This window comes from Polypterus senegalus, chromosome 3 (genome assembly GCF_016835505.1).
Source record: "Polypterus senegalus isolate Bchr_013 chromosome 3, ASM1683550v1, whole genome shotgun sequence".
NCBI classification, from domain to species: Eukaryota; Metazoa; Chordata; class Cladistia; order Polypteriformes; family Polypteridae; genus Polypterus; species Polypterus senegalus.
In genome coordinates this window covers 119921140-119947746 of record NC_053156.1, presented here as the reverse complement: position 1 = coordinate 119947746, position 26607 = coordinate 119921140, and the positions used below count along the sequence as shown (strand labels likewise).

Sequence of the window (26607 nt, the reverse complement as noted above, 5' to 3'; positions counted from 1 at the left end):
CTGGTGTGGCAGAAGTGCTACACAAGCATCCAGAAGCACTCCGGGTGTCCCTGGAAGGTTCATTTTCCACCTGCCCAGGTGTGGTGGAAGTGAAAGTCTCCTGGGCTCCATGACGCTTGGGGCGCCCCCTGGCGGTGGCCACAGGGCCCAATGGGTTACAGCCTCTTTGCTCCGTCCCCGTGGTCCCCTTACCATCCAGGGCGGTTGCCCCCTCATGGCCCGGAGAATACATAGACCACCTCCCGGACCTTCCAGGCGTGGCCCCGCCTCCTGCCACAATATTAAGATGAGAAGTAGATGGTAACCCTGTTTAATTTACAAAAAATAAAAAACAAAACTGTGTGCAGTGGCACAAAGAAAAGAACTCACCAGAAAATCCGCCAAAATGGTATCAATTGGGTCTCACACGGAAGATTGCCTTATCGACTCCAAATTGTTAATGAGACACCATGTTCTGGGGCCATCTCCTTTTATCGTGTCCTGACTGCAAGGGGCGGGGCTTGCTGTGAAGGTCATGGCTGGGGCTGAGAATCCACACTGGGTGTCTTCTCTGAACTGTGGAAAATAAAGACAATACTGTTAGCAACAGTGCCCCTGTCTCACCATGGATGGGTATCACTTACCTCAGTCAAGCCTGGAAGTTTATCCCCATCGCACATGCATGCTATAATGTAAACCGTGGTAGTGTTTTTTCTGGTAGGTGTAGTAGCCTGGTGGTTAATGTGAAGGCAAGTATATTACATTGTGGGCACAGGGGTAATACCTCAATAAATTTATATTGTGGCCTGTCAAAATTTTTTCGAAATAGTGTGAGCAGAAAATCCTCCTTGTTTAAAATTGTTAACAGCAATGTGTGAATATTATGAGTGCTTCAGCTGGAATAGTGTGACCCTTAGTTATCTATTTGACCTACAAGTGCTTCATTTGTAAAAGAATCTAAGCAAACAATTATAGTAAATCATAATTTTATAAGTTGCCTTAGGAAAGCTGTCAGCCTAACATAATTATGTTAGTACTATATCTTTCTTTTTCTCATTTGTTTTATGGCACCTTGCCCACTTTTCATAGGATTCATTTGTGTATTTCTATATAGGTGTCTGATGGCTTTGAAGTATTTTTTTCATTTTCAACACGATCAGTCAATAGGTTTAACCAATTGTTGAAGAAAATAGAGTTAAGGCCATGATATAGCAGTTTGGTCTATTCAATGCAATGGCAACTTTAAAGAAATCCTTGTGACTGAAGTTATGTGTTAACCATGCATGAAATAATAAGAAAATGAAATGGCATGAAGATCATGACAAGTGGAGACCCTTGTCTACCCTAGTTTTCATCCTTTTTCCTTGTCATTGTCAAACTTATTTCATCTTCTTAAAATGTGAATTCCACATCAAACGCTTTCACAAGATTCAGCCATGCCACTAATTTTTCAGTTAGATGAAAAAATAAAGACAGGTACTGTATATTAAAAATTGTAATTTTCACTATAACAATATAGGTATTTAATTCAAAACAGATATTGTAGCAAAGAAAGAAAGCAAGAGACGTTAACAGGAAATTGGTTCCAAACACAAATACCACTTGAAATGTGAAGATCTAGAACTCTGGGTCAGAGAAATCCTGGTACAGAAACAAGAAATCACAACTGTACAAGCTGCTTAGCAGGATAGAAACACACCTGCCCCTCTTTAGCTGGATGGATGAAATAAAATAATAGAGATAATAGTTGATATACTTGTTAAATTTCTGGTGTTGCTTTCTACTGTTTTTTGTAAATTGTATACATTTTCCTCACTTCCTTGTTTTCCATTTATATGTATTGTGGTTGTTTTGATTGGTCTAGTCCTCATTTCCACCAGTATTCACTTAAGCCTTGAAGAGTTCTATTTAAACCACCAGATTGCCACTGTTTCCTAATGTGTCCTTACCTAGTTTAGCTATGCACTTTTTGTGCTTTACAGTTTTTTTAAGATTGTTGATCTTTTGATCATTTTAATTTTTCCTCCTGGTTTTCATTTTGTACTTTGGTTTAAAGTACAAGTCTCAAGTACAGAATACCTGCTTCTCAGTGTGATAATGACTCAGAAGCAATACAGCTGCTGTTTGATGTGGAACATCTGGTTTAATATACCAGAGGCCTCATGTATAACGCCATTTGTAGAACTCATACTATAACATGGCACAAGCACAAAAGTGGGAAAGTGCGTACGCACAGAAAAATCCAGATGCAGGAATCTGTGCGTACGCAAACTTCCACATTCTTCCGCTACATAAATCCCAATCAGCGTGAAAAGTAACGCTCTGGCATGCGCCTGCTGTCCCGCCCCAACTCCTTCCAGAATTACGCCTCTTTGACTATGCAAATCAATATAAATAAGCCCTTAAGCTCACCCTTCTGTGAAAAGACAATGGGAAAAGCACGGGGGAAAATATAAGAATTTCAGCAAATACTAAGTGAAGGCAATGAAAAACGTACTATTTGTTGGTTTAAACAGTGGTATAATCAACAAAAGGAAGCTGATCGAGTGACAGAGTGTCGGAGAAACTGGAAAGCTGAACTTCACAAAGTCGCACAGTGCCCAAAATAAATAAGAAGTTGTCACATATCAAAGTCGCTGTGAAAAGGCGAGTCGTAGCCCACCGTCTGAGTGTCATATGAGCTTATTAGGGTACAGAGAAAACAAAATAGGCATACAGTGGGAAAAAAGCATGAAATGTCAACTTTAATCTCAAAATTTCCACTTTAATCAGTAGTTTATTTTGTCATTAAAGTAGAACATCATAAACTTCATCTTAAAATCGTTTTAATTTACTAGTTTCTCAAATCCCATTGTAACTAAAGTAGCACGTTAAATGCTTTGTTTTGTATTTGATCTTCTATGTGCTCTATGTGTGTGAATCACTACGTGCTTCCACGCTTTCTCTTTCTCCGACAGGACACAGAATCCATTACATTCGTAATATTACAGCTGTCTGAATAATTAAAATACAGTAGAGTCTCGCTTATCCGACATAAACGTCTACATCGGATAAGCGAAAATGTTGGATAATGACAGGTGTTAAGAAAAAGCCTATTAAATGCCAAACTATGTTATAATTTTACACATTACGAACCTAATAATCATGTTTTACAACAAAACAACAGAATAAATTAACTCAAATAAATGAACTTACTGTTACAGAATTGTCTGAAGTTAAATACTGTATGTACTGTACTTAAAAAGTTCAGTCCTGTGATAATTTAAAGACATTTTTGATCGCAGTCTGCTTTCCTGACGAGTGCCGTTTCTTTGCTGTCAAGTCTCGCCATCTTTGCAGCATCATGATGTCGATTCCTGTAGCTTCTTCTTGTTGCTCAGTGTAATTAATTGCAGTTTCTAGAGCCTTAACTCCATGACTCATATAGTCAACATCCGTACGAGCGTATACTGTTTACTACAGCATTGTGACTGCATGTGTGTGTGTTTGTGCTGTGACGTGTGAGTCCCCTTCTTGCACCCGAAAACTTGAAGCTGAGTCTCAGTACTTTTAGCATCACCAGCTTTATTAATCTTGAAACAGCAACAGTGGGGTTATTTATTTTAGCGGGATCTGCCTTTCTCCACCAGCCCAGCAAGAATACAGCACGAGGTAGGATCAATCCATGAACTAGCTAGCGCTGCAGCACCGTGCCCTCACATGTTTAATTATTAACAGTAAAGATTATTTAAATGAAGTTAAAGTTTTATCTGTATAATATAATCAACATATTTTGGATCTTAAAAATGATATCGTCATCATCTGTAAATAGGCGCTTTATAAAGTGGCGCAGGTTGTGCAATATTACAACTGTAGTGCAAGTTTACAGTGGGGTGATTGTACTTTTAAGTACAATCAGTTCTACATGGAGCACTTGATAGACTGATTGACTGTGTTTAAAGTTCTTGGGATGAAACTGTTTCTGAACCGTGAGGTCCGTACAGGAAAGTCTCTGAAGCGTTTTGCTGTAGCTGAGGCAGCGTGTGCTTGATGTTTTATCCTGATAATTCTCTTTCCAATCAGCTGCTGCTGTGATTCCCCACTCAGATACAGTGATATAAATACTCTGACTGGTGGAGTAAAAGTAATATGGAAAAAGATGATCCGCTGTGGCAACCCTGAATGGAAACAGCTGAAAGAAGAAGAAGTTGCAGTGAGAGTAACAACACTAAAGCAGCTATGGTATTTGGAATACTTTGGCTATTCCCTGGACTATTATATTGTTACAGGTTAATTACAATCAGATGCATTACATTAATAAACAATATGCGGTTAGTGTCAGTGTATTTATAAAGCCACGTCAGGAATGTGGATTTAAGAAAGAAAGGGTAACCACACAGGAACAGCAGCACTGCTGGGCGCCGCCAGTCTGCAAAACCGAGCGCAGAACTTGCGTACGACAGGGTATGAGGTACCGTGGAAATGTGTGTGGCTTTACGCCAAGTTTAGGTTTTGTACATTGCGATTTGAATGTGGAAACGTTCGTAAGCAACATTTCTGTGCATACGCACCGTTTATAGATGAGGCCCCAGGAAACAACTCTTTGTGACATGGTTCGTTTTATACCCAACCCTTGCCATAAATGTGTGTCCTCATTTGCCAGGCCTGATTATGTTCAAGGCGATGCGGGTTTAAGTGGCTCCCAAAAGGTCAAGGTAATATGGAAAACAAAGATAAAAGTTGAGAAACATAAATCCAAATCAGAAAAATGTGAATATTTTCATTACTGCATTTCTATGGAAACATTTCTCTCTCTCTCTCTTTTTTTTCCTTTTTTTGTACTTTGTGGCACAGACATTGTAAGAACAAGAGGTATGCCAGGAGTGGAAAAATGTAGCTATAGTGTGGAAATAATACAATATTATAATTATTGAGTCAAAAATCATTTAAAGTAAAGAATGGTAAAAAAATGTTTGGCACATGTGCCTGCATTATTAATTACATTTACAATTTGTTTCCCCTTTTCACAACTATTGAATAGTATAGAAGTACTACAGAAAATATTGGCTTTCAGTGTTAAAGTAAATTTAAGTAATGTCTGACAATGAGTTATTGAATGACTCGAAACACTTAAAAGCAAGTCTTGTAAGTGTGCACTTAATACTTAAAGCATTGAATGGCAAGTAATAACTGCTGTAGGGTTATATTCCAGATGTGTGATTTTATGTTTTCATACCCATTAGGCTGTCAATGCAGACAAGCAGTATGTTTCTCTTTAATGATTCTCTCGCCTCAATGGTTAAAAATAAAACCTTTCAGATGTTTGACAGATAAATCATAAAACAAAATTTTAGGAGTCTTCCTCTCCCTTGGCTGCTTCAGTATGCCTTAAGGACAGGGGAAAACATAACATGCAAATATACAAATAACGGCAAAAATATGTATTGAAAGACAAAATAAGATATGAGAACAATTCTATTCAGTTGTATGTATGGGTCAAATCCAGGTTTCATTTTCTTTCATCAAAAAAAAGCCATTAAACCTGACTGCACACTCCTTGTCAAATTTATTTTCTTGCCTCATTAATTTGACTACCATTGCTTCTGTTCTCCTTATTATCAAACACTAATCTATTCATCCTATCTCAGTATGTTTGCAAAAGATTAGCAAGATATTGTTGTTGCTGGCTGTTCTTTCATTTAAGCATTCATATCACACCCTTGATGTTATTTAAATGCATTTTTGTCATAAATGAGCAGAGAAACATGCACAGTTGTCAAAGAATAAGACATCATAAACCTTCTCTTTACATATTCAAACAGTGTTGTTTAAAAATAATGCTTGAATATGTGCACTACCGAATGCAGTGTAAAATACGTTCTTGGCTAATCTACTGTACCATGCATATAACAACTGAGTGTGTGGTCTTTATGGAACATTACAGCTGATGGCCATTTAGCATTTAATTCTTTTGTAATATGCTGTGTACTGAGAAAAAATGTTTTTTTTAATAAAAATGTTAATTTAATAGCTAAATCGATAGTGAAAGGAAATTTAAGAACTAAATTGTCTTTTAATATATCTACCTATATTTAAATCTGCAATATAATGTATTGTATATGTGTATATTTGTGTATTTTATATATCCTTTATTTATTTTACATACTGACAAAAAACAGCGTTAGACAGTATTATAATCAGCAGATATATACATTAAGCAGGAATCATTTTTGGATGGAACACTGGTCCATCACTCAGTGCACACAAACGTGTCAATTCATGGTAGTCAATTTATGTGACAGTACGAAAAAGCAAATTTTCTAGGGGAGTAAAACCAGTTCAACAGATGATATCTCCATTCAGAACTTCTCTTGGTAATCTTTTAATATTTATAGATAATAGAACAAATCCACTTAAAGTGTGCTTAAGTTCTTTACATCTGAACAAAAAAAAAAAAGGACGAGGCAAAAAAAAATCACAGTCCAAAACTCAAAAGTAATAGACTTGAAATCAACAATATGAAACTAATAAAGCTGAATCTGAATGAGTAATCAATAAGAGTTCTCTGGCTTTTTAAATGAGTGCAAATAAGCCTGAATGGATTCAGATGATGCAAGAATTATTACAGTTGACAGGCAATTGCAAGTGAGAGGTGTGGCAGTGGAGTAAGGCATAGCATAGTATAATTTACCCAAAAATTAATTCTTGTACATCACAAGACCAATAAAAGACAAAGTCCAATTTTTTATGACTTTTGTTTGGCAGTTCTTGCTGTAAACATCTGTACAAATGACATATGACTATCCTTTTGTTTACTTATATAATTACTCACTTAGCAGATGCTTTAATCCAAAGCAACTGCAAACATTTTCAGATTTACTACTGCATCTACAAACATTACAGCCTTCAATGTAAATTTGTTTATTTACAAACAAAATCTTGTTTATCTCAAGATTAGAAAATAAGAACAAGCAAAGCTACCCGAATATTTGGATGTCTTACTAGAAGCATTTGTATCTTAGGAGTGCCTTTATCATGTATCGTGTTTTCTAAGCACCAGCAATGTCAGAATAGGAACAGGAAGGCAGGACATTAGCTCAGTTTGGCACTACAACGTGAGATAAGAGAAAAGGAGAAGACAGCTCAATTCTTTCTACTGCCAAGAAAAGGAAACAGTTACTTACCTACACTGGAATCTGAGAGAAGGCTGAAAAGGCCACAACCTTGTTGAGTGGGCTAAACTTAAGCCAATCTATACCTGACAAGAAGGCATGAAGAAAAGGCTGGTGATTCTGAGCTGTGAAAAGAAAAGGCCTTATAGTAGTCCTGAACAGACAGAAATTCATTTATTATGCTGAAATTCTAAGTCTGGAGGAATGTTAAAAAAGCTGAATATGTGCTAATTTAAATTTAAATTTTATTTTAAATATGATGTTGTATTATTATTATTTATTATTATTCATGGAGTTTAAATGTTCTCCTCGTGTCTGTGTGGGTTTCCTCCCGCAGTCCAAAGACATGCAGGTTAGGTGCATTGGTGATCCTAAATTGTGCTGCGTGTGCCATGCGGTGAACTGGCGCCCTGCCCGGGATTTGTTCCTGCCTTGCGCTTGGCTCCAGCAGACCACCATGACCCTGTGTTAGTATATAGCGGATTGGACAATGACTGACTGAATGACATTTTATTTATATAGCACCTGAAAATACAATACTGTTTCAATTTAATGAAACAATTTTCTTTATGAATCTATTCTAAATATGTTAAATATTGCAAGAGTCAGATTTAGTAGTGAGTAAAGTATGACCTGCAATTTAGGAGTTGTAATTGAATATCTAAACTCCTATACAAGTTGAATATTATGACTGTGTATAATGAGCTGACTTAGGAAGGCACTTTCTATTTTCGTGTACATTTTCTTTCCTATTACACTGCCTCGCTTCTCTTGTTCTTTTATATGTTAACCAATATTCTACTGCAATAATGTTATTTTAAGTATTAAGTTACCTTGTGCACACACTAATTTTCTGTTTAAAAATACAATTCAAATCACTTATGGCTACAGTCAGAGATTCTGTGACTGACGCATGGTGGCAAAAGAAGCCACTTTTGATTCATTCACTTATCATTCATAAAGAGCACTTTACAGGTTGGTCACGGCTTTGCAAATGCGCTGTGTCTGTGTTTGCATACTGCATTAAGTGATGGAAAGTTAAGTGACCTGCTCAGGTTCACATAGTGCAATCTGCACCACCTTATGCTTTCAAGACGTACTAATTTGACAACTGGGTTTCAATTAATCAATCTCTATTGCTTTTTATTGGCATTACTGTACCAGATGTTTAGTAGCCCTCTTAAAGAGAGAAGTGAGTGCAAGACAGGAATAAATATATTAGCCCAGATAGTGGATTCTTGGAAGATAACACAGTTTGTCTGTTGTGTCAGAGAAGGTCTATATTATAAGCATTGTCTACAAAAAATATATGCATATTTAGTTCACTAACCCTGGTTCCTGAAAACAATTAAGCAGGTTCAGTAAAGCAGCTATGGAGTTCAGTGTGCTGAAATATGGTTTAAGTGGGTTAAAATGCATTATTATTGTATGTACAGAAGCAAGGTGAGATATGTGTATAGATAATGTTATTCTAACCAACTAAATGGTGTATAATTTTGGTGGAAATGAAATTAATGTTAGCTTTTATTTGTTCTGTGTTTTGTGCAATAATTCATTTGTAGTGAATTATATTTAATAATATAAAAGTACTTGACAAGTAAGCTCTGTCTGTAATGTTCTGCCCTATGATGTTCTGCTTTGTCATAAAGGCCTAAATACAGATGACAGCAGTTAAACAATTTTGTTCTCTGAGTACCAGCTAGCTAATTTATTATAATATGATTCTATGTGATAGTGTATATGGCCTATGCTTGATGTCTAAAAAAAGACAGATTTTCAACGAGATGAAGCTTTTCTTTAATAAGGGTACTACTTTGAGTTGGTAGCCATCTATCTTATTTCAAGAAGCACTTTATTGGTTCACTGCACACAGTTCCATAGTGCTTCGCTGCGGGAGCTGCTTGCACATGATTAAGAGTATATAGGAAGAGCTGCTGAAAGAGTAGTAGCTAAATCAACTGCTTTACAAAAAAGGCTTTAAATTCCCACTGAACAACTACAGGACAGACCTTATAATGTTTAAAGGCCTGTTGTTTTAATTTGATTGCTATGTCCAGTCCTTCACTGTTATTTAAAGTCTATTTTTCTTCTCTTTATTTTTCTTTTGACAGAAAGCTGATCTGGCAGTTGCTCCTCTGGCTATCACCTATGTGCGGGAGAAGGTTATTGACTTCTCCAAACCATTCATGACGCTGGGAATAAGTATTTTGTACCGCAAGCCCAATGGTACAAACCCTGGTGTTTTCTCCTTCCTGAATCCACTCTCCCCTGATATCTGGATGTATATTCTGCTGGCTTACTTGGGTGTCAGTTGTGTGCTGTTTGTCATAGCCAGGTAACATGTCAGCTTTAGTGATTCTTTTAGCGACTGTCTAATGAATATTTTGAGTTGTTGGGGGAAAAATGTTTTGGTTTTATCTTAGTAGTGAAGAAATAAGTGATGGTGGCTGCAGTATGGCTTATCTGCACAAATATTTTGTTTTTTGAGGGATATAGTTCCCTTTTAGGGAAAATCTATTAAATGGAAGCCTACTTATGTAGGTGTTTATGGCCCTGTTCAAGGTTTGAAAAACCAATAGAGTGTGACTTATTGTATGTGTGTGTGTGTGTGTGTGTGTGTGTGTTTTGTATATTGTATCTTTTTTGTTTGTTTAATTTATTTATTATTTTTTTTTTTAACTGATGTTAAATAGACTATTATAGCATGGAAGAAACTCATGCTGAACCACCTCTAAATCACAGCTGCTCTGCATGACATAAGACCACATGATTTATCACATTTAGGCAGACTCCCATTTGAAATAAATAACACTGTGCTGATTCTGATTCTCTCCATCTTTGATGGTTATAATTTTTTAACGTGACAAGCTAGATTAAGGAATTTTTCTATTAAGTGTCACAAAGTACAGTAAAAATAAAAAAGGTTATTCAGAAAAACACACAGCTCCAGAAAATGTTATTAAATATAAAATGATCCTAATACAAATATCATATTCAGTATGTCTATACAAGCATTACCAAAAATAATACATAAAAATTAACAAAAACATTAAAATCTCACAAAAAAAAGTAAATATCGAAAATACATATATTTTGAAATAACTAAATATGGCAGGAAATTAAGTTGCACTCCAAAACAAAAACTGTATATTCATACCTTATAAAATTTGCATTATTGTAAAAATGATGCTAAGTCTGCAAAGAAAGGCTTCCCCCACTTTTACAGAGTAATAATAAAGACCTTTAAACTGAGCTTAGGCGGTAAGTACTCTTTGTAAAAGCAAAGATACAAAACAAAAAATAAATAGACATACTGTACATATTGTGAACATTGTGGGGAAGAAACATTACTTTCTTTGTATAAAAATGTAGGTTTTGCAGAAAAATGTATATAACATATCTAAAGCAGCTCAAATTTTGTGAAGGAAATCTAAAAATTTGTAGACCGTCAAATTAGATTTTAAATAACAGCATAGGTTATTGATAGTGAATTAGAAATAATTTACAAATGAAGATATAAATGTTTAAGTTGATGGGGGAACAATATCATATTCAAAAATTTAAAGAAAAAATAACAGGCAGTCTATAAAAGAACAATATTAATTTAAATGTGTGAGCATTTAATTAAATAAAAAATAACTACAATTGTGCACTGTAGTTTTATGTATATATTAGCATTCATGTTTACTAGATCTTAAACCCAAAATAATTTTCAAGATGTTGTATTTTGTTTTTATGGTGTAGAAGCTGCCTATCATACGTAAAGTAGAAGCACATACACACAGACTTAAAAATTTACAGCACCACAGATTTCCCTTAGTATTCTGCCCATAAAATGCATTCAACCATGAAAAGCTTTGCTTTACAAAGAGTCAGTTTTCATTGTTCCAAAGTCTGTAGGAAAATTTCTACCAAGTGTTCATTTCAGAAATTCCACTGTTTTCTTCCCTATAAAAACAGGATAGAAAACAGTTTGTGCTAGCCAAAAAAAAAATAGTTTCTCCAAGCTTCTTTCAAAATGTCCCCTGCTGTGCAGGCTGACACAACATAAGGGATGAATCCTGTCTCGAAGAATAATTGAAGCAGTTAACTGAATTTTACACATTACATCGTCTCACTGCACACGCAGCTCTGGAAAGAGATAATGTGGAGTAACAGAAAACATCTGAAGAGAGGCATTAAATTAGTCATATTAGAGACTGTGTGTAGAAACAGTCACAGAAGCACAGAGGAAGCAGTTAATCACATCAGGCAATAAAGCCAAGGCATCTCGTTTATATTTCCTAATTCCAAAAAAGAAAAGTTTGTTTTTCTTCTTCATTTTTCACCTTGCTTCAAATGCAGTTAAATTAGTTGGCTGTCCTTTCCAAAATAAAGTGTCTCGGTTTTCTGTTCCTCATGTTGTTTTTACAAATTTTACCGCGACCTGAAATAGCTGAAATAGGGAAAGGTTAGTCTAAGAAAACCAGTGTACAGTAAATCTTCTTTATACTTTATTGAGAGATTAATTTATAGCTTATCAGAAAAAAAACCTGCAAGACTGAACTCTTTATAAGTACAAGGTGATTAGAAGTTTAAGTGTACAGCATCAGTATCTCAGTAACCATAGTGTATAGCTGGGTGAAGAGTGTACTGTACTATCAAAGACGTCCAGCAGAGGGGAATAATGGTTATTAGCGACTGTTATTTAAAGTCCAGAATTAGCCACCTTGTTGATTACACTGCTATTTATACTATGTATTAAAAACTTAATCACTATTGTTTATTATTGTTCAACATTTCACTCCACTTGTTTAAAAGAAGACATACAGGTATAATTTTTAAAAGATGGTGGTGAGAATTGTAAAATGACACAGTAGTGTTTTCTTTGCCTGCCTTAATGGATGCATACATTTTACATTCATCTAAAGTTTAAAAATTATAATCTCATTACCACTCTTATTGTTTGTTTTGAAACAAACATAAATTAATATATTTAATAAATAACATTGTGACTTCAATAAGCAAAACTAAAAGCAGCCTTGGAAGGCCTGCAAAGTGGATTAGCAAAGAGTGTAACCTAATAGTACAAACTGTGACTTATTATTTGTTTCAAACACTACATGTTTCCTGACTATGGGATAATATAATTGTAGAAGCTTATAAAGTCTTTTTGTTTATTTTTCAATTACATATTCCTAGAGAAAACAATCACAACAATGCAACCATGAAACAGGCAGATTTAATTTTTTTCCTTACTCTTTGGTAAGTCATTGTATGATTAAAAAGAACTGATAAAAAAGTAAATTATTTGTCATGAGTTATTACTTATACAGACCAAAGACGATTTGAATGTTGAGAGTTAAACTGACTTAAGTTAAATGTACTCCTGCCATTTTTAATGGCTGAGAACCCTGCTTCTGAATTTATTGCAAACAATTTTATATTCTTGTCACTAGAAAGGGTGACATTTAATGTACAGTGAAGGGCAACAATGAATTATTATGCACTCAAAAATGGATAACTGTTTTGCTGTGATGTTCAATGTGAATCTAATCTGCTGTCAAAAAGACTGTTGTCATGTGGAAATTAAATGTCAGCTTCTGTGTAAACCTCACCCCACCTTTAAAAAGTAACAATGATTTCAGAAACAGAAACTTGATTTTTTTTAAACTTACCCTCATGCTAATGATAAAATATTGGCTGTGAATAATTATACAAAAGATATTCCACAGAAGAAAGGCTTTTATTAAAAACCTATGGTTCCATTTTTTCCTAACGGGAAAAAACTATCGCTCTACTTTTATTAATTTTCTTGTTTCACATTGTTTGAATAAAGGCTGATTGTATTTGCTGTTTAAAAAGGAAGCATACTTATATGAGTAGCTACAGCAATCATTTAGAATAATTAAAAATCATTTGGATTACTATAGAAAATTACTTTCGCTTTTATAGCTGATGAGATTGTATTTTTTTTTTAGTTCCCCATAAATGCACATACATTAGATTGGACTAATATATTTTTTAAATAAGCAGAATGACTTTTTTAAAAACTAAGGGATAAAAAATATCCTATTGGATTTTGCAGTTTCTGTATTAACAATAGCAAGTGGTGGAATGAGTTCTGGATGATGCGCTGAACATACAAAACTACAAAGCCAACAGGGTCAATGATGAATTTGATCTGTGAGGACTGAAGGGGCATACACATCTATCAAAATTTAATTATTTATATCAACAGTATGTGGACAAAAAGGCATTAGAGGCAATGAAGTATGAAACAGGTGCATATATTATAATTGTAACTGAATTTCATTGTACCACTTTCATTCTAGCTAAATGGACGTTCTGCAGCATACATAAATTAGATATAGCACGGTTTATTTGTTGGTGGTAATCTGCATCTTAGACTAGAGCATCATGTATTGGACAAATATTTACTAGTCATCTCAAAAAACTACATCCAGCAATCGAGATATAATTTTTTTCCTGAATACTAGATGAAGTAAATAGTCATTATCTTTATAAAAACTCTTTTGTGAGTGAGTTATTTGCATACACAGACTATTAATACATTGTTATGTGGTGAACATGTCCTGAAATTCAGAAAGCATTGCATATATTTCTAGGCATTATTTATATTGTTGTGGAATAGAAACTTATTCCTGTTAAAGTGAAAGAACTGTATTTTAGAAGACACACATACCCAATATATAGCATTGTTAATAACTGATTCTGTAAAGTGAATTACAGAGTTAGTGTTAAAAAAACTGTATATTATGCAGTTTAACTTTAAAAATGGAAAATATATTGACAATTCCACTTTAAAAACCACAAAACAGTTATTGTGTTTCTCTCTCAGATGTCTCTTTTAGGAAGCAGGTATACACTGTCACTGCTTATTGAACGGATTTACAGGTTTGAACTTCTATGGTGTCCTTAGAATTCATTTGCACTGTTTTTAATTATATAGTGATAAGGACACTTCTTTTTACCACACTAACCTGGAGTAAAATATGTATATCTAAAAAAAACATAGTATTTTATAAGACAAAACACACAGGTGAACTTTACTTGCCAGCCATAGTTATTTCTGAATTTCTGATCTCTAATTTTTGGTTACATTTATTTATTATTTTATTCTTTTTTTAAAGTTTCTTATTTATTTATTTACTCATGGTAACCCCATATGGACAATAATTAGGCTTTGGATTAAAATTCAGGATTCCATGAGAGGGTTTGCTTTACGCACTGCACCACTTTGCTGCTCTCTCCATCTATAGCTGATTATAACTTGGTCAGACAAGTTTATCTAGAAGAAGAAATCAGAATATTTCAGATTACTTTTCCAATTTGCAAACTCCATTTCTTTATTACTTCATTTTGAAGTTGCCCCAAAGTAATGCCACTTTCAACCATTTCAATACACAAGGAAACGTTCTGCAACAGAGGTTTACATTCTCCAAAAACAAAACTCAAATTTCATACTTAAATAATTTACCTTTGGCTTTGTTCTATAAATCTGTATGTGGATGCAGCTCAAGTTTAAACTTCCCTCATAAAATGTTTACAAAGATAATTTTATCTGTCTTAGTAAACACAATTCAAAAGTTTTATTGATATTTGATAATGAAGAAACAAAGTTATTAGGATTTATATGCCACTTCTGTGTGCTGATAGGCATGCACTGATTAAATGGAATATATTTATATTCAATATGTTAGCGAAACAATTATGTAATATAATATTTCAATGTGATTTTTGGCGTCACATTTACAGTTTGTATCTTTTTAAAGCAGTTTTTATTGACCTACTGAATGTGGCACTACATACTCCACTAGAAAATGTTGAAGATACACATCTTCATTTATGATATGGCAGTGCTTGGCACACAAGTTTAATACAGCTAGTATCATTATCATGAGGCCTGCAGAAATAAAGAGAACCAATGTGACTTTTGATCTAATAAAGCAGAATCATTTGCTCCATATTCAAATTCTCTCTCTCTCTGTCTATATATATATATATATATATATATATATATATATATATATATATATATATATATATATATATATATATATATATATATATATATATATATAAGCTTTAACATAATAATCTTTATCAAAGTGTTCACTATATATAACTGGGATTATATTGTATTCATCTAGCATTGACTGTCACAGTAAAAAAAAAAAACTAAACACATTTAAGTAATATCTAAGCAAAGCATTTAATCCAATAGAATATAATCTGCTCTGGAACTTTAGTTTAGCATTTTTACATTTTTGTGCATCCATCTGGGCCCACAGATAGCACAAATGACCCTTACTCATGGGGCTGTGTTGGTGTTCTTTTATTTGCTGTTGATTGCAGAGCTGATGAGAGCCATTACTGTTTTATTATGATAGGGGTGGTGAGCAATGGAGTTTTGTGCAGGCCAATAGAGGCATCAAGAATTCATTTCTCAGCCTGTTATTTTATTCATTGGTATTCAATTAAGCATTAGCTCTGTGATGTGGCAGCAAAATCCACCCTGTGGAGCTTTGTTAACTCTTGCTATGCAATGAATAACTGAGGCTAGCATTTGAAGCATGGTGAAAAACCCCTTAATCAAAGAAACAGTGCTATTTTATTAACCCTGGAACTTTCAGGCCACCAAAACCAGTGCCTTTGAAGCCTGAGAGTTCTAGAGTTAAGGTAATTATTCCGATGTTACTGGCAATATGATTATACCAAAGAGGAAAAGCTGCAACTGTCATCTAAGTTGGTTCAGAATATGCACCCATCTGTTTGTAAACTGTTTAAGAACATGTTGGGTAAGTTAAGAAATATTTCCCCTTCCCTTTTTTGTTAGTTTATTATTTTACCCTTTCATTTGTTTACAAGCTGCAAGCTCAGCACTTCAGCTGGGCTGCAGTAGCATGCTGTACCAAACTCTGATGTTACATGGCCTGTTCAGATTTACATTAGTCTGGTATGACAGGCTAAAATAGAATCAATAAATATTTAAGGTGAAAGCTTTAAATTCCTTTAATGGAATAAGAGAAGGTCTGCTGCTAAAAGTCCCAGTTCCATGTATGTCTAGGACTAGACAAATTCCTCATTTGTCTCCTGATGCTCTTGATCGCTCAAGTAGTTTTAATTATAAAAAACACTAGTGATGGATATAAATTGAAAAATATTATTAACCATAAAAACCTAAAAGTAAGAGAAATGCATGTTCTTAGCTGTCAAAATGATGTCCAGAATATGAGATCACAAAAGAAAGCAGAATTCTGCTACAGAAAATTTTATTTTGAAAATGAAAAAAGGAAATTCTCAGTTAGTTTCTCTTTGCAGTAATTATAATATTGGACATTGAGTAAACTAATTGATTTGTGATGCTCTAGTGGAGCATTTAATTTCTGGCATATTGGTTTTAAAATTTTTTACACGTGGGTCACCCCACTACCCTCTGTGCCAGGTCACAGAAACTGTAGAGATAGATTTCCGCAAATTAGTCTTTTTTTTTCTTTTTATTACCACCCAACCATTCAAAATCAGAACCTGAATGTTTGAAAGTCAAGACTAATAAAACTGTTAAGTCAATCTTATCTGTCACTTTGTGTGTCTTGCATGTATTTTCACTTATTTATGTTTGCATGATCCTTGTTCATTCCCTTTCAATTTTAAAGCCTTTCTCTTTTCTTAAATCTAATTAATAATTTTACAGATAAATGCTCATACTTGGATTAAGCAGCAGGTAAAGTATCCTACCAAAATGCTGAATAAAGCCTCTCTCTGCTTTTCAGTGTGAACAAGATGCTTTAGCTCTTTCTGTTTCTAACAATCTGTTGCTGTTTTATATGGTCTCTCATGTATTTGTCATGTATTCTAAAATGTCCCACTGTACTGTACTGTATATCACTGTGCAGAAATTGAGTTAACCTGAGCCAGTGTTCTGCAGCATATTGGTTTATTATCTCTAATATAGTTTTGATAATAGTGTTTAAGATATGTAAAACTGTACATCAATTTATCTTTATACATCAAAAAGGAAAAAATAGATGCTAGATGCATATTTTGAATTTTGAAAGAGACAGGTAAGTAATTGCATGATTAAAAAAAATAACTTGGCTCATAACATTATAGGAGCTTTATGCTTATGGTTATTAATTATTTTTCAGGGCACAACTGCTCTGAGTTCTGCATGCCACTCTTCCCTTTTGCCATGCACATAGCAGCTAGACTTATAACAACTAAAACAACTGATTAACATATATCTGACAGAATCATAGGTTCTCTTACAAATTACACCACACAGACTGTATATACAGAAAGAAAATCATGCCTTTGTTTCTTAGACTGTAAATCAATTTATTCCTTGCGCCCTTAGACATGCATAGGACAAAAGTGTACATGACCTAACCAATGACAGCAATCACTTTTGCTTTGTGTTTAGCTAGAAGGTGTACAGTAATTAATTCCTCAAAGCAAAAGCTTTCTAGTGGTGTACATTTATTGTCAGACTGTTTTATGTTTAGCTATAAGAAGTGTCACCCGATTCACCCAGTGCAGAGGATGGTTTACTGTAGGAGTCTCATTTTGTGTTACTAGCTTAAAGTACTGCATATTATCTACAGACATTTTCAACCTGTACTTTTAAAATGTTCTTACGTATCTCATTGTTTATTTTTTTTTTTTATAAAAATAACTACCCTGTAGATTGTTGTACTTACTCATATTTATTATTAGAACAGAGATTACACATTAATATTGTGCATTACAATTTATGCTAAAAACAACAATTGTCCAAAAATTAAAAGTAGTTAACAAGATCGCCAGCAATTTTTTAAAACATTGTCTTTTTTTTTTTAAGTGAACCAAAGTAAGATGGCTCCTAAACAGTTTAAGAAGAAGCACAAGAACAGCTATGTCTTATTTGATTATATGCATCACCTTGTATAAGAACCCTTTCTGGATTGTAAATGCTGTGTCATTTAAGCAAAAACAGCAAAATACAAACAACAATCCTTGTGCTCTATGGACATTTGGTATTCTGAATACAGTTATAATTTGAATGGAGAAAAGAGTAGACGCTAACCAAAATACAAATAAGCCACATAAATTCACTTCTTCAAATACTGCATTGGGAATACATGCAGGGATTATCAATGCCTGGCCAAAGGCCAGAAGTCAATCCAAGGAGCTGAGAACTACTTTAGATTTTTGAAATAATGTGGAATTCTAGTCACTACATCACGACTAAATACACTTAATGTTTATACATCCTCTCTATATATATTGTTTGAATGTGGCACTACATACTCCACTAGAAAATGTTGGAGATACACATCTTCATTTATGATATGGCAGTGCTTGGCACACAAGTTTAATACAGCTAGTATCATTATCATGAGGCCTGCAGAACAGGGCACAAGGCAGGAACAATTCCCTGGACAAGATTCCACCACACAATAGGAACAATAGTGTTCACCTAACTTGCATGTCTTTGGACTGTGGGAGGAAAACCAGAGCACCCAGATGAAACCCACACAGACACAGGGAGAACCCACATCTAACCTCCACATTGGGAGGACCTGGAATGAGAACCCTGGCTTCCTTACTGCAAGGTAGCAGCTCTCACACTGCACCACAATTTCTAGAGGAAACTCCACTCCACTTCCAAACAGATCACCACTATGGACAGGACTAAACCCCAGGAAGCTGAATCGATTAGGCAGCCACTCTAATCATTAATAATTAATCAGAAAGTATGACTATATCAGGAAAGCCTGGCATCAGAAAAGAAAGTAAATTTTCAGTCATTTAGTTTTTCTATCTTTAAACAGTTACTACACCCAAACCTACTTTTCATCATTAATTCATTAATTCACCTCATACTACAGTGCCCTTCCTTAGAGGATTCTATGAACCCCTTTATATATCTTGAGTGACTTTGTTGTTCATTCATCTGCTTGCTACCTGTCTCTCTATCCAAATATATACAAAGTATAAACATACATATATAACAAATATACATATATAAATATATATATATATATATATAAATATATATATATATATATATATATATAGTAGAAATGGAACAAGACAAGGCAAATAATGAAATTAAATGAAAAAGGCTAAAAACAGTTAAATCAAAATGTTGACTATGTTGCAATCAAGTATTCTGCACTTCTGTGGGCTATTCTTACTCCAACATTTGTGGGTTTGAAAGTGAACAGCAACTTTCATCTCTCACAGTGTTTATATAGGCCCAGTGCTTCTGGTAGTGACCTCACAGGTCTTCATAGGACTCCTTCTCCTCTCTCAAGCTGGAAGAAGAGGAGTGATGCGCACTCAACCCGCACTCAATTGCATTTTACACAGAACCTTAATACACTCCCTGACACTCATGTATGATAAAATATATAATAAACATACACACATATATAAGTACAGTGATGGGTAGCACATTAAGAAATGGGATTGCTGTTGCACTGAGGCTGAATACTACAGGGCCAGACTTGAGCACAGGCTTTAGAAGAGAGATAAAGACACTAGCAGGAATAACATGTGTGATCCTGCCAAGCCTGGAAGTGAGTAGTGCTAAGTGAAGCCAGTTTGTACAGGTGTTCCAACCATCCTGAGAGATAATAAAAATAGAGGGTTTTGTTTTAGTTTTCCCAAGGCACTGACCACAGAATGCCCAGCAATTGCTAGAGTTGTCAGGACCTTTATGAAAGGCTGGTGCCAAGAATGAAATGAGAGACATGTCTAAATCTTCTGGTCAACAATGGCACTCACAGTTTGCAAATGGGTAGTTATTGGACAGTAATGGCCCTCTGATGAGCCAGGCATTAGGATAACTGCTTTGCAGGCCTTAGACTTTAATGACAATGTGAGGCTCATGGGTGCAGAAACAACAGGGGCTATTACATGAAGTTCTAGGCAAAAGAACTTCCAATAATAATAGCTTCTAGTAGCTGGAATATTTGGAAAGCCACTCCTGACCATGGAAATGGTCTCAGGACAGAGTTTAAAGCCGCCTCATTGCTAAAGTCTCTTTCCTTTTGTAGTAGAGAGGTGAGTACAGACACACATTTAACTAACAAGACAGAGAGACAAAGAGAAATAGAGAGTGAGAGAGAGATTAGTGTTTATTGTAGTACTGAGGTGAGAAATGGACCAGTCACTTCACTAAATAAATGGACCTACTTGTACAGGAAGGCCCAGAGGGGCAATAGAGTTTTGTATCCAATTGTTTGTTTTGTACTTTCATTTTTAAGTCTTTTCCTTGTGCCTTTTGTGTGACAAACCTATAGTTTTTATTACCTAAAACTCATTTGCGTATACTCTTCAGTTCACATGTGGCAACAGTAGTGGCCTCTCATAGCTAATATGAATACACTGCATACTACTTTAGAAGTGGTGTAATAATCATTTGAATACAAATCACTGCAGTAAAAATGCATATTATTTTTTGAAAAAATGACAGTCAAAATGTTCGGCATTATCATAACTGTACCAAGATGCTTGTTACATTATATTTTAAGTACATGTGTATTGCCTAATGCTTCTCTGCATGAACATTATTCTCCCACATTTAGGCATAGCAGTACTGGATAGTATTATCCATTTAAAATTACAGTCTCTGGTTGGATCATAAAACTGTAAAAAAGTGTTTATCTGAAAACAGTACAAAGTGGTTAGTTCTGTTGTGGATTTTACATGAGAAAATACTATATTTAAAACAGATTTTTAAATTATGAATGCATTTCTCAGTAACAGTCTCATTTATTGGATAACAGTAATTATTTTTTAAAAGACAAAGCAACTGATGTTTTAATCTTGACTACAATATATCTTTTTAAAACCAAAGAATTTTGCTCTTATGATACTTCAAATCAGACGTTATTCAAAGAACACATTTTCTTTCTTCCCTTACCAACTAAAACGATGGAAAAAAACAACATTTACTGGTCTCAATTATATCACACTGTGACATATAACTGATATTTAGGATGGTACTTGAACAGCACTTTAGAACAGGGACTTTAATGGCTTGCTGCAGTTCATCTGTTCATCAAAGCCTGTTCAAGGTACTTTTTATATAGCAGTTAGTAACTCATAGATGAAGTTATATAGTCCCTATTCTAAAACATTACAAAAAATGCTTCTATAAATAAAAACCTTATTTTAAACCTTATGTTTTTGTAATCAAAATATGTTAAATCCTATCAGCTAAGGAACATGTGGTTATTGATATGACTGGAAGTAACAAGTTGAATGCAGAATGCAGACTTACATGTTCCAACAGTATCTCTGGGGAAAGAATGGTACTTAAATCCAAACTGCACTGCATTGATTATGTCGGCCTAATCAAGTGCTGTAATTGATTATTTTCAGTTTCAGTTTTCTTCTATTATACTTTAACTTGCAGAGTCAAAGAGTGCTGATATTCTATTGGTTAGGCTAATATTGCAAAAGCATAAATAGTAAGAACGTGACTGATAGCATTAGAAGAAACTTTGCTTCTCAAAGCTGATCTAATGCTATTAATGGAAATAAAGGTTGTCAGAATTGTACATAATTCTTTTTGTTAAGGAAAACATAGAAGTACCTAATTTGTTTAAATCTATTACTGAAGTAGCAAATTGCATTTCAAACACCATTTTTTTTTACTAAAATTGTATTAACTTTCCAGGCTGACAATCAGGGTTGATTTGCAGTACCTAAGAGAATAAAGATAAATATCCAAGCAGTTTTGCTGCCTTGACAGGGAAAAAGTATAACTACTTGCATAATTCTTGTTATTTTGAAACATATCCTCCAAATAGTGTGCCTATATATTATTTTAAAAGCTTATTAGTAAAAGCTACACTGTAATTTTATTATATGCAGTAATATCATATTAAAATGCACATTCTACTGTTGTATTTGAATATTTAATTTTACACATAATCATATTTCACAAAATTATAGCAGAATTCTTCAGAAGATTTTTTATTAAACTGTATATTTTATGTCTAAATAACACATTTTCTCCAACTACAGAACAAAAACAAATATATTTAAAATGACTGGGCTAAGAGAAATCCAAAAAGCCACAGTTTTTAAACAGTGGTTACTTAGGACCACCATTGCATTCACTACTATGTGCAGCCTGAAGTGCTGAGTTATCCAGACACATTGCCTTGAAAAATTGTTTAGCTCTCATTTTATTTTGTTTTATATTTAAGTGGTTCACAGCCTAGGACTTCGCATTTGCCTTATTTTATTTTTGGGTCATGCATTCTTCTTCCCTATAATTTTCCCAAAAAAAGAAAACTATAAAATAGTCAAGATGAAAAAAAAGCCTTAAATGTTACTTTTAAGCATTCACATTGCTGGATTACTACTTTATTGATGTCTCCACTGCCCTTTGTTTATAATAATTGAGTGGCTGATATGATGTCCAAAGTTTTGTGTTTTGTACCAGAAAAACACCATATTATTTATGCAAAAAATATTCTACTTTAGTCCCATCAGACAACAAAACCTAGCCCCACACATCTTTAGTATCCTCTAGGTGACATTTTGCAGTCATTCTACATGCAGAAATGTGGTGTTTATTTTAGGCAGGACTTTTGTTGCCACTCTCCCATAAATGAGATTTTAGATCCATGGATATCTCCTTTAATTACAGGATTGTCTTCAGAAACTCATTCAGAGCCTTGGTTGGTTCTGTAGTAGTTGTAAGGCAACTTACATTTATGGACTAGATCCATGTTGTGAAGTGGTAGAATTTTTCCTATCCTGTGTAATACACATTCACTTTGAAAGTGGACCTCCACCCCACCTCCAAAATTATTTACAGTTACATATGCATCTGCTTACTTTGAACAGGGACTTCCCATCCCCACTGCTCTACAAAAATTCTTTACATATACATTTGCATCTGCAGACTTCAAAGAGAGGCCACGTATAACGAAGAATGCAAAAGAAAAGACTTAAATGAACAACGCATACCATTGAAAATTGTAAAAATCTAATAATGATAATAATCTATAGTGAAATTTCATATTATTCCTAATAATTACCCCTTTCAATTGATAAGAATACACTTTCCTGTAAAATAGTTTTTTTACAGTGACCACCAACAAAAGCTAAATCCCTAGGAAAAGCAGGAACTGATCTAATGCAGGAATGTTTTCCTTATTGACAACTGCATAAAGCATATTCAAAAGTAAGAAGAGCTACTAACCTTTTAATATTATTATTACTTTTTATTTGACTGATGCCATAATCCAAGCCAACTTACTACATTTGACATACAATAGGTTACATTTCTTTTGTTTTTAACGATTGAAGAACAGGCAGATGAAGTGACTTGCTCACAGTTACACAGTGTCAGTACCAGGATTTGAACCCACAATCTCAGGATTTGAAGTTCTAGTTCCAAAGCATTAACCACTGCACTACAATACCAATAATAATAGCCCTTTTGAAAAAAAAATTACAAATATTATATACAGCAAAGTACATAGCTACACACTACTTTGCATTGTCACTGAGGTTCATTGTCTTATGAAACTTCTCATGCCATGCCGGGAAACACAAATAATATACTTATATACTTGAACCACCAGAACATACATAGCCTTGCTATTCCTGAAGTCCAGCACCATCTCTCTGGTTTTATAAATGGTGAGCTGTAGCTGGTTCAGCCTTAATCACTCAAGAAAATGTCTACATCAGGCATCCATATTTTTCTCCGTTTACCAGTTATACACTCCATGATTGCAGATTGATCTGCGAACATCTGAAGGTAATATATCACAGAATTACTTTTAAAGTCTGACTTATATAGGGTGAACAGGAAGAAAGCTAGGACAAGTATTGGAAGGGATCTTGTGTTACTGACCACCCAACTGTACACATATCTCTGCAGTTAGTAAAGATCTGTGTCAGTATGCATCTGCAATTTAGAAAAAAAAACTATTTAAAGATTATTGTCATGTTGAATATAAAAGAATGTATAAAAACCCAAAATTTCTTATGAATTGAAATAATCTTTAATGTTTCTGTGTAGCTTCATGAACTGCTGTCAATTAGTTAGTGATTCAAATAGTAATTATTGATAGATATTGACGTTTCCCCTTTGGTTTAATATCGTGCTCATATTTTACACGTAATTCAGGAAAAAATATTAGTTTATCCTGGCTCAAATTAAAATATGAGATAAAAAAGTTTGGAAAAAAGAGTGACCAGGTACTTTTTAAGGCACCTTTATATCTAAAGTTTGATTGTCCACTGAAAATACCATTGAATGTCATATTGTTCATTAAGTATTTTTGTTTAGTTTACTGTATATCTAACACCTACTATATGTTTATCTCATATCATGCCCTTTTCTTTAAAGCAAAGACTGCATTATGTCCAGCCTCTTGTGCTGGACAACACTTAATTACATTTGCATCCCAGAACAACCATGAATTTTAAATGAGGACATATAACTGCATGAAGAAATTGTGTTTTAAACATTATATAATGTACACAGTCTCTTCCTACATTCTGCAGTACTATATTGTGATGTGTTACAATTTATAATGATCCCATATTAAAAATGTTTAAGCAGATTTAGAAACCTTTAGAAAATAGCATGTCTAATATAATTCCCTTGATGTGCTGCATTTACCTGTGGATCCTGCAAGGGCTCATCTTGAGTAAATGACATTTAAACCTTATTGCATTGGCATTTGGCGGTCACCTAAGTTCCAAAGGTATCATGAAAATCGACATTCATTTGGAAGCAGAACAATCCCAACTTTCAAATTTTGCAGTCAATTCACATCTGCAGTGGTTTGATTGCTGATTCTGTTACAAGTCATCTTGATATTGACCTTGTGCAGCCTATTGCATCAGCAGCTCTAAAGACCCCAGATAAAAAAAGGTTATTCCTTCCAGATTAAACTGACAGCTAAGCACTCAGCATGTTACCTTAAAAAAAAAACTCATTCCATAATACTCTATACAATGGAATCTTTTTTGTATGCATTACCTTATTTTGTTTCACAAGTTCACAAAAGATTTGAAAGACAAATCCCCCATACAGCTATATTAAAAAAATGTTTGAATATTGTCTTTTTTTTATAGTACCTAATAATACAGGGGCACAAGGTGAATGATTTTCCTGCAAGGTTACTGTAAACAGGAAATTATATTAATGATCTTAATGTGGAATCACGATCAGGTGTTGATCAAAGTCAATCAGAGCCTTTAGACTGAATGAAAGCAAAGTAGCACTCGTCATATTTATTAATTAAAGCAAAAAGGCTCCTCTTGAAATTTCAAGAAGCTGGATGCTTTCAGAAATGTCCAGATCCTACCACTCAAGCACGCAAGAAGTCAGGTCATGATATTTAATTGTAATCCAATCAACCTTTACTAATGTAATGTCAGTCTTAGTTTAGTGAAATAAATGAAAACTCTCTTTGCTCATAAAGTGCATGCTTTAAAGACAGGGACACCATAATGTTGTGCTAGAGTAATTAAAAAGAGTGTTTGAGCGTTGAATGTTTTATAGGATGACAAGCTTTTTCAGGAATTTTTTTTTTTAGATTTTTTTATCCTATCTATCTATCTATCTATCTATCTATCTATCTATCTATCTATCTATCTATCTATCTATCTATCTATCTATCTATCTATCTATAGGTTTTAAAAGCATTTGTTTGCATTATTTTGTTTTAATATTTTTGAGAACAGAGAGGCTTCAATGATTCTAACAAAATATATTTTAAATAATTTATCACTGTCAATTTTAATTTTAAGATATTGATTTTCTTAGTATTATTATTATTTAAAATATTATACTAATATATATTAGATTTTATAATGTTATTTCTTTTACCACTGATCAGAACAAACCGGCTATACAGTATGTACAGTATATTTAGTGGAGTCCTGTTTCAGGCTGATATGTTCAATCTCCTTGTTTTGGAAGAACCTTGATGGTGTATACAGTAAATAATATGTCTACACACCTTTTTGAAATTTCAGCTTTTGTTGATGTAACAACAGGATTTATGTCTAACTGGTCTTCATCTTTAAAATCTTATTATCCACAATATTGAACTGAAGTTTTAGGAAAAAATATTTCACACAAAGATACAAATAATACTTTCATTATCTTGGTTGTATAAGTTTATCTATACTAATAAAAGGCAAACCCCTCACTGACTGACTCACTCACTCATCACTAACTCTCCAACTTCCCATTTAGGTAGAAGACTGAAATTTGTCAGGCTCATTCCTTACAGGTTACTTACAAAAGTTAAGCAGGTTTCATTTCGAAATTCTACACGTAACGGTCATAACGGTTGACAACGTCCACCAGCGACAACATCTACCATGTTAAACTTTCTTATTTATGGCCCCATCTTCACGAAATTTGGTATGCGGCTTCCCTGCGCTAACCGAAACCGATGTACGTACTTATTTCGGTGGTATGATGCCACTGTCGGCC

General features: G+C 34.0%; 1 protein-coding gene across 3 annotated transcripts in view; it reads left to right on the top strand.

The window, feature by feature from the left end:
• grik2 (glutamate receptor, ionotropic, kainate 2) overlaps positions 1-26607 on the top strand; it is a 786146-nt gene that overhangs the window by 507858 nt on the left and 251681 nt on the right. For all 3 annotated transcript variants that reach the window (XM_039747858.1, XM_039747859.1, XM_039747861.1), the window contains one exon: positions 9242-9465. In XM_039747858.1, the coding sequence (XP_039603792.1) occupies positions 9242-9465 (224 nt within the window). The remainder of the gene's footprint in view (positions 1-9241; positions 9466-26607) is intronic.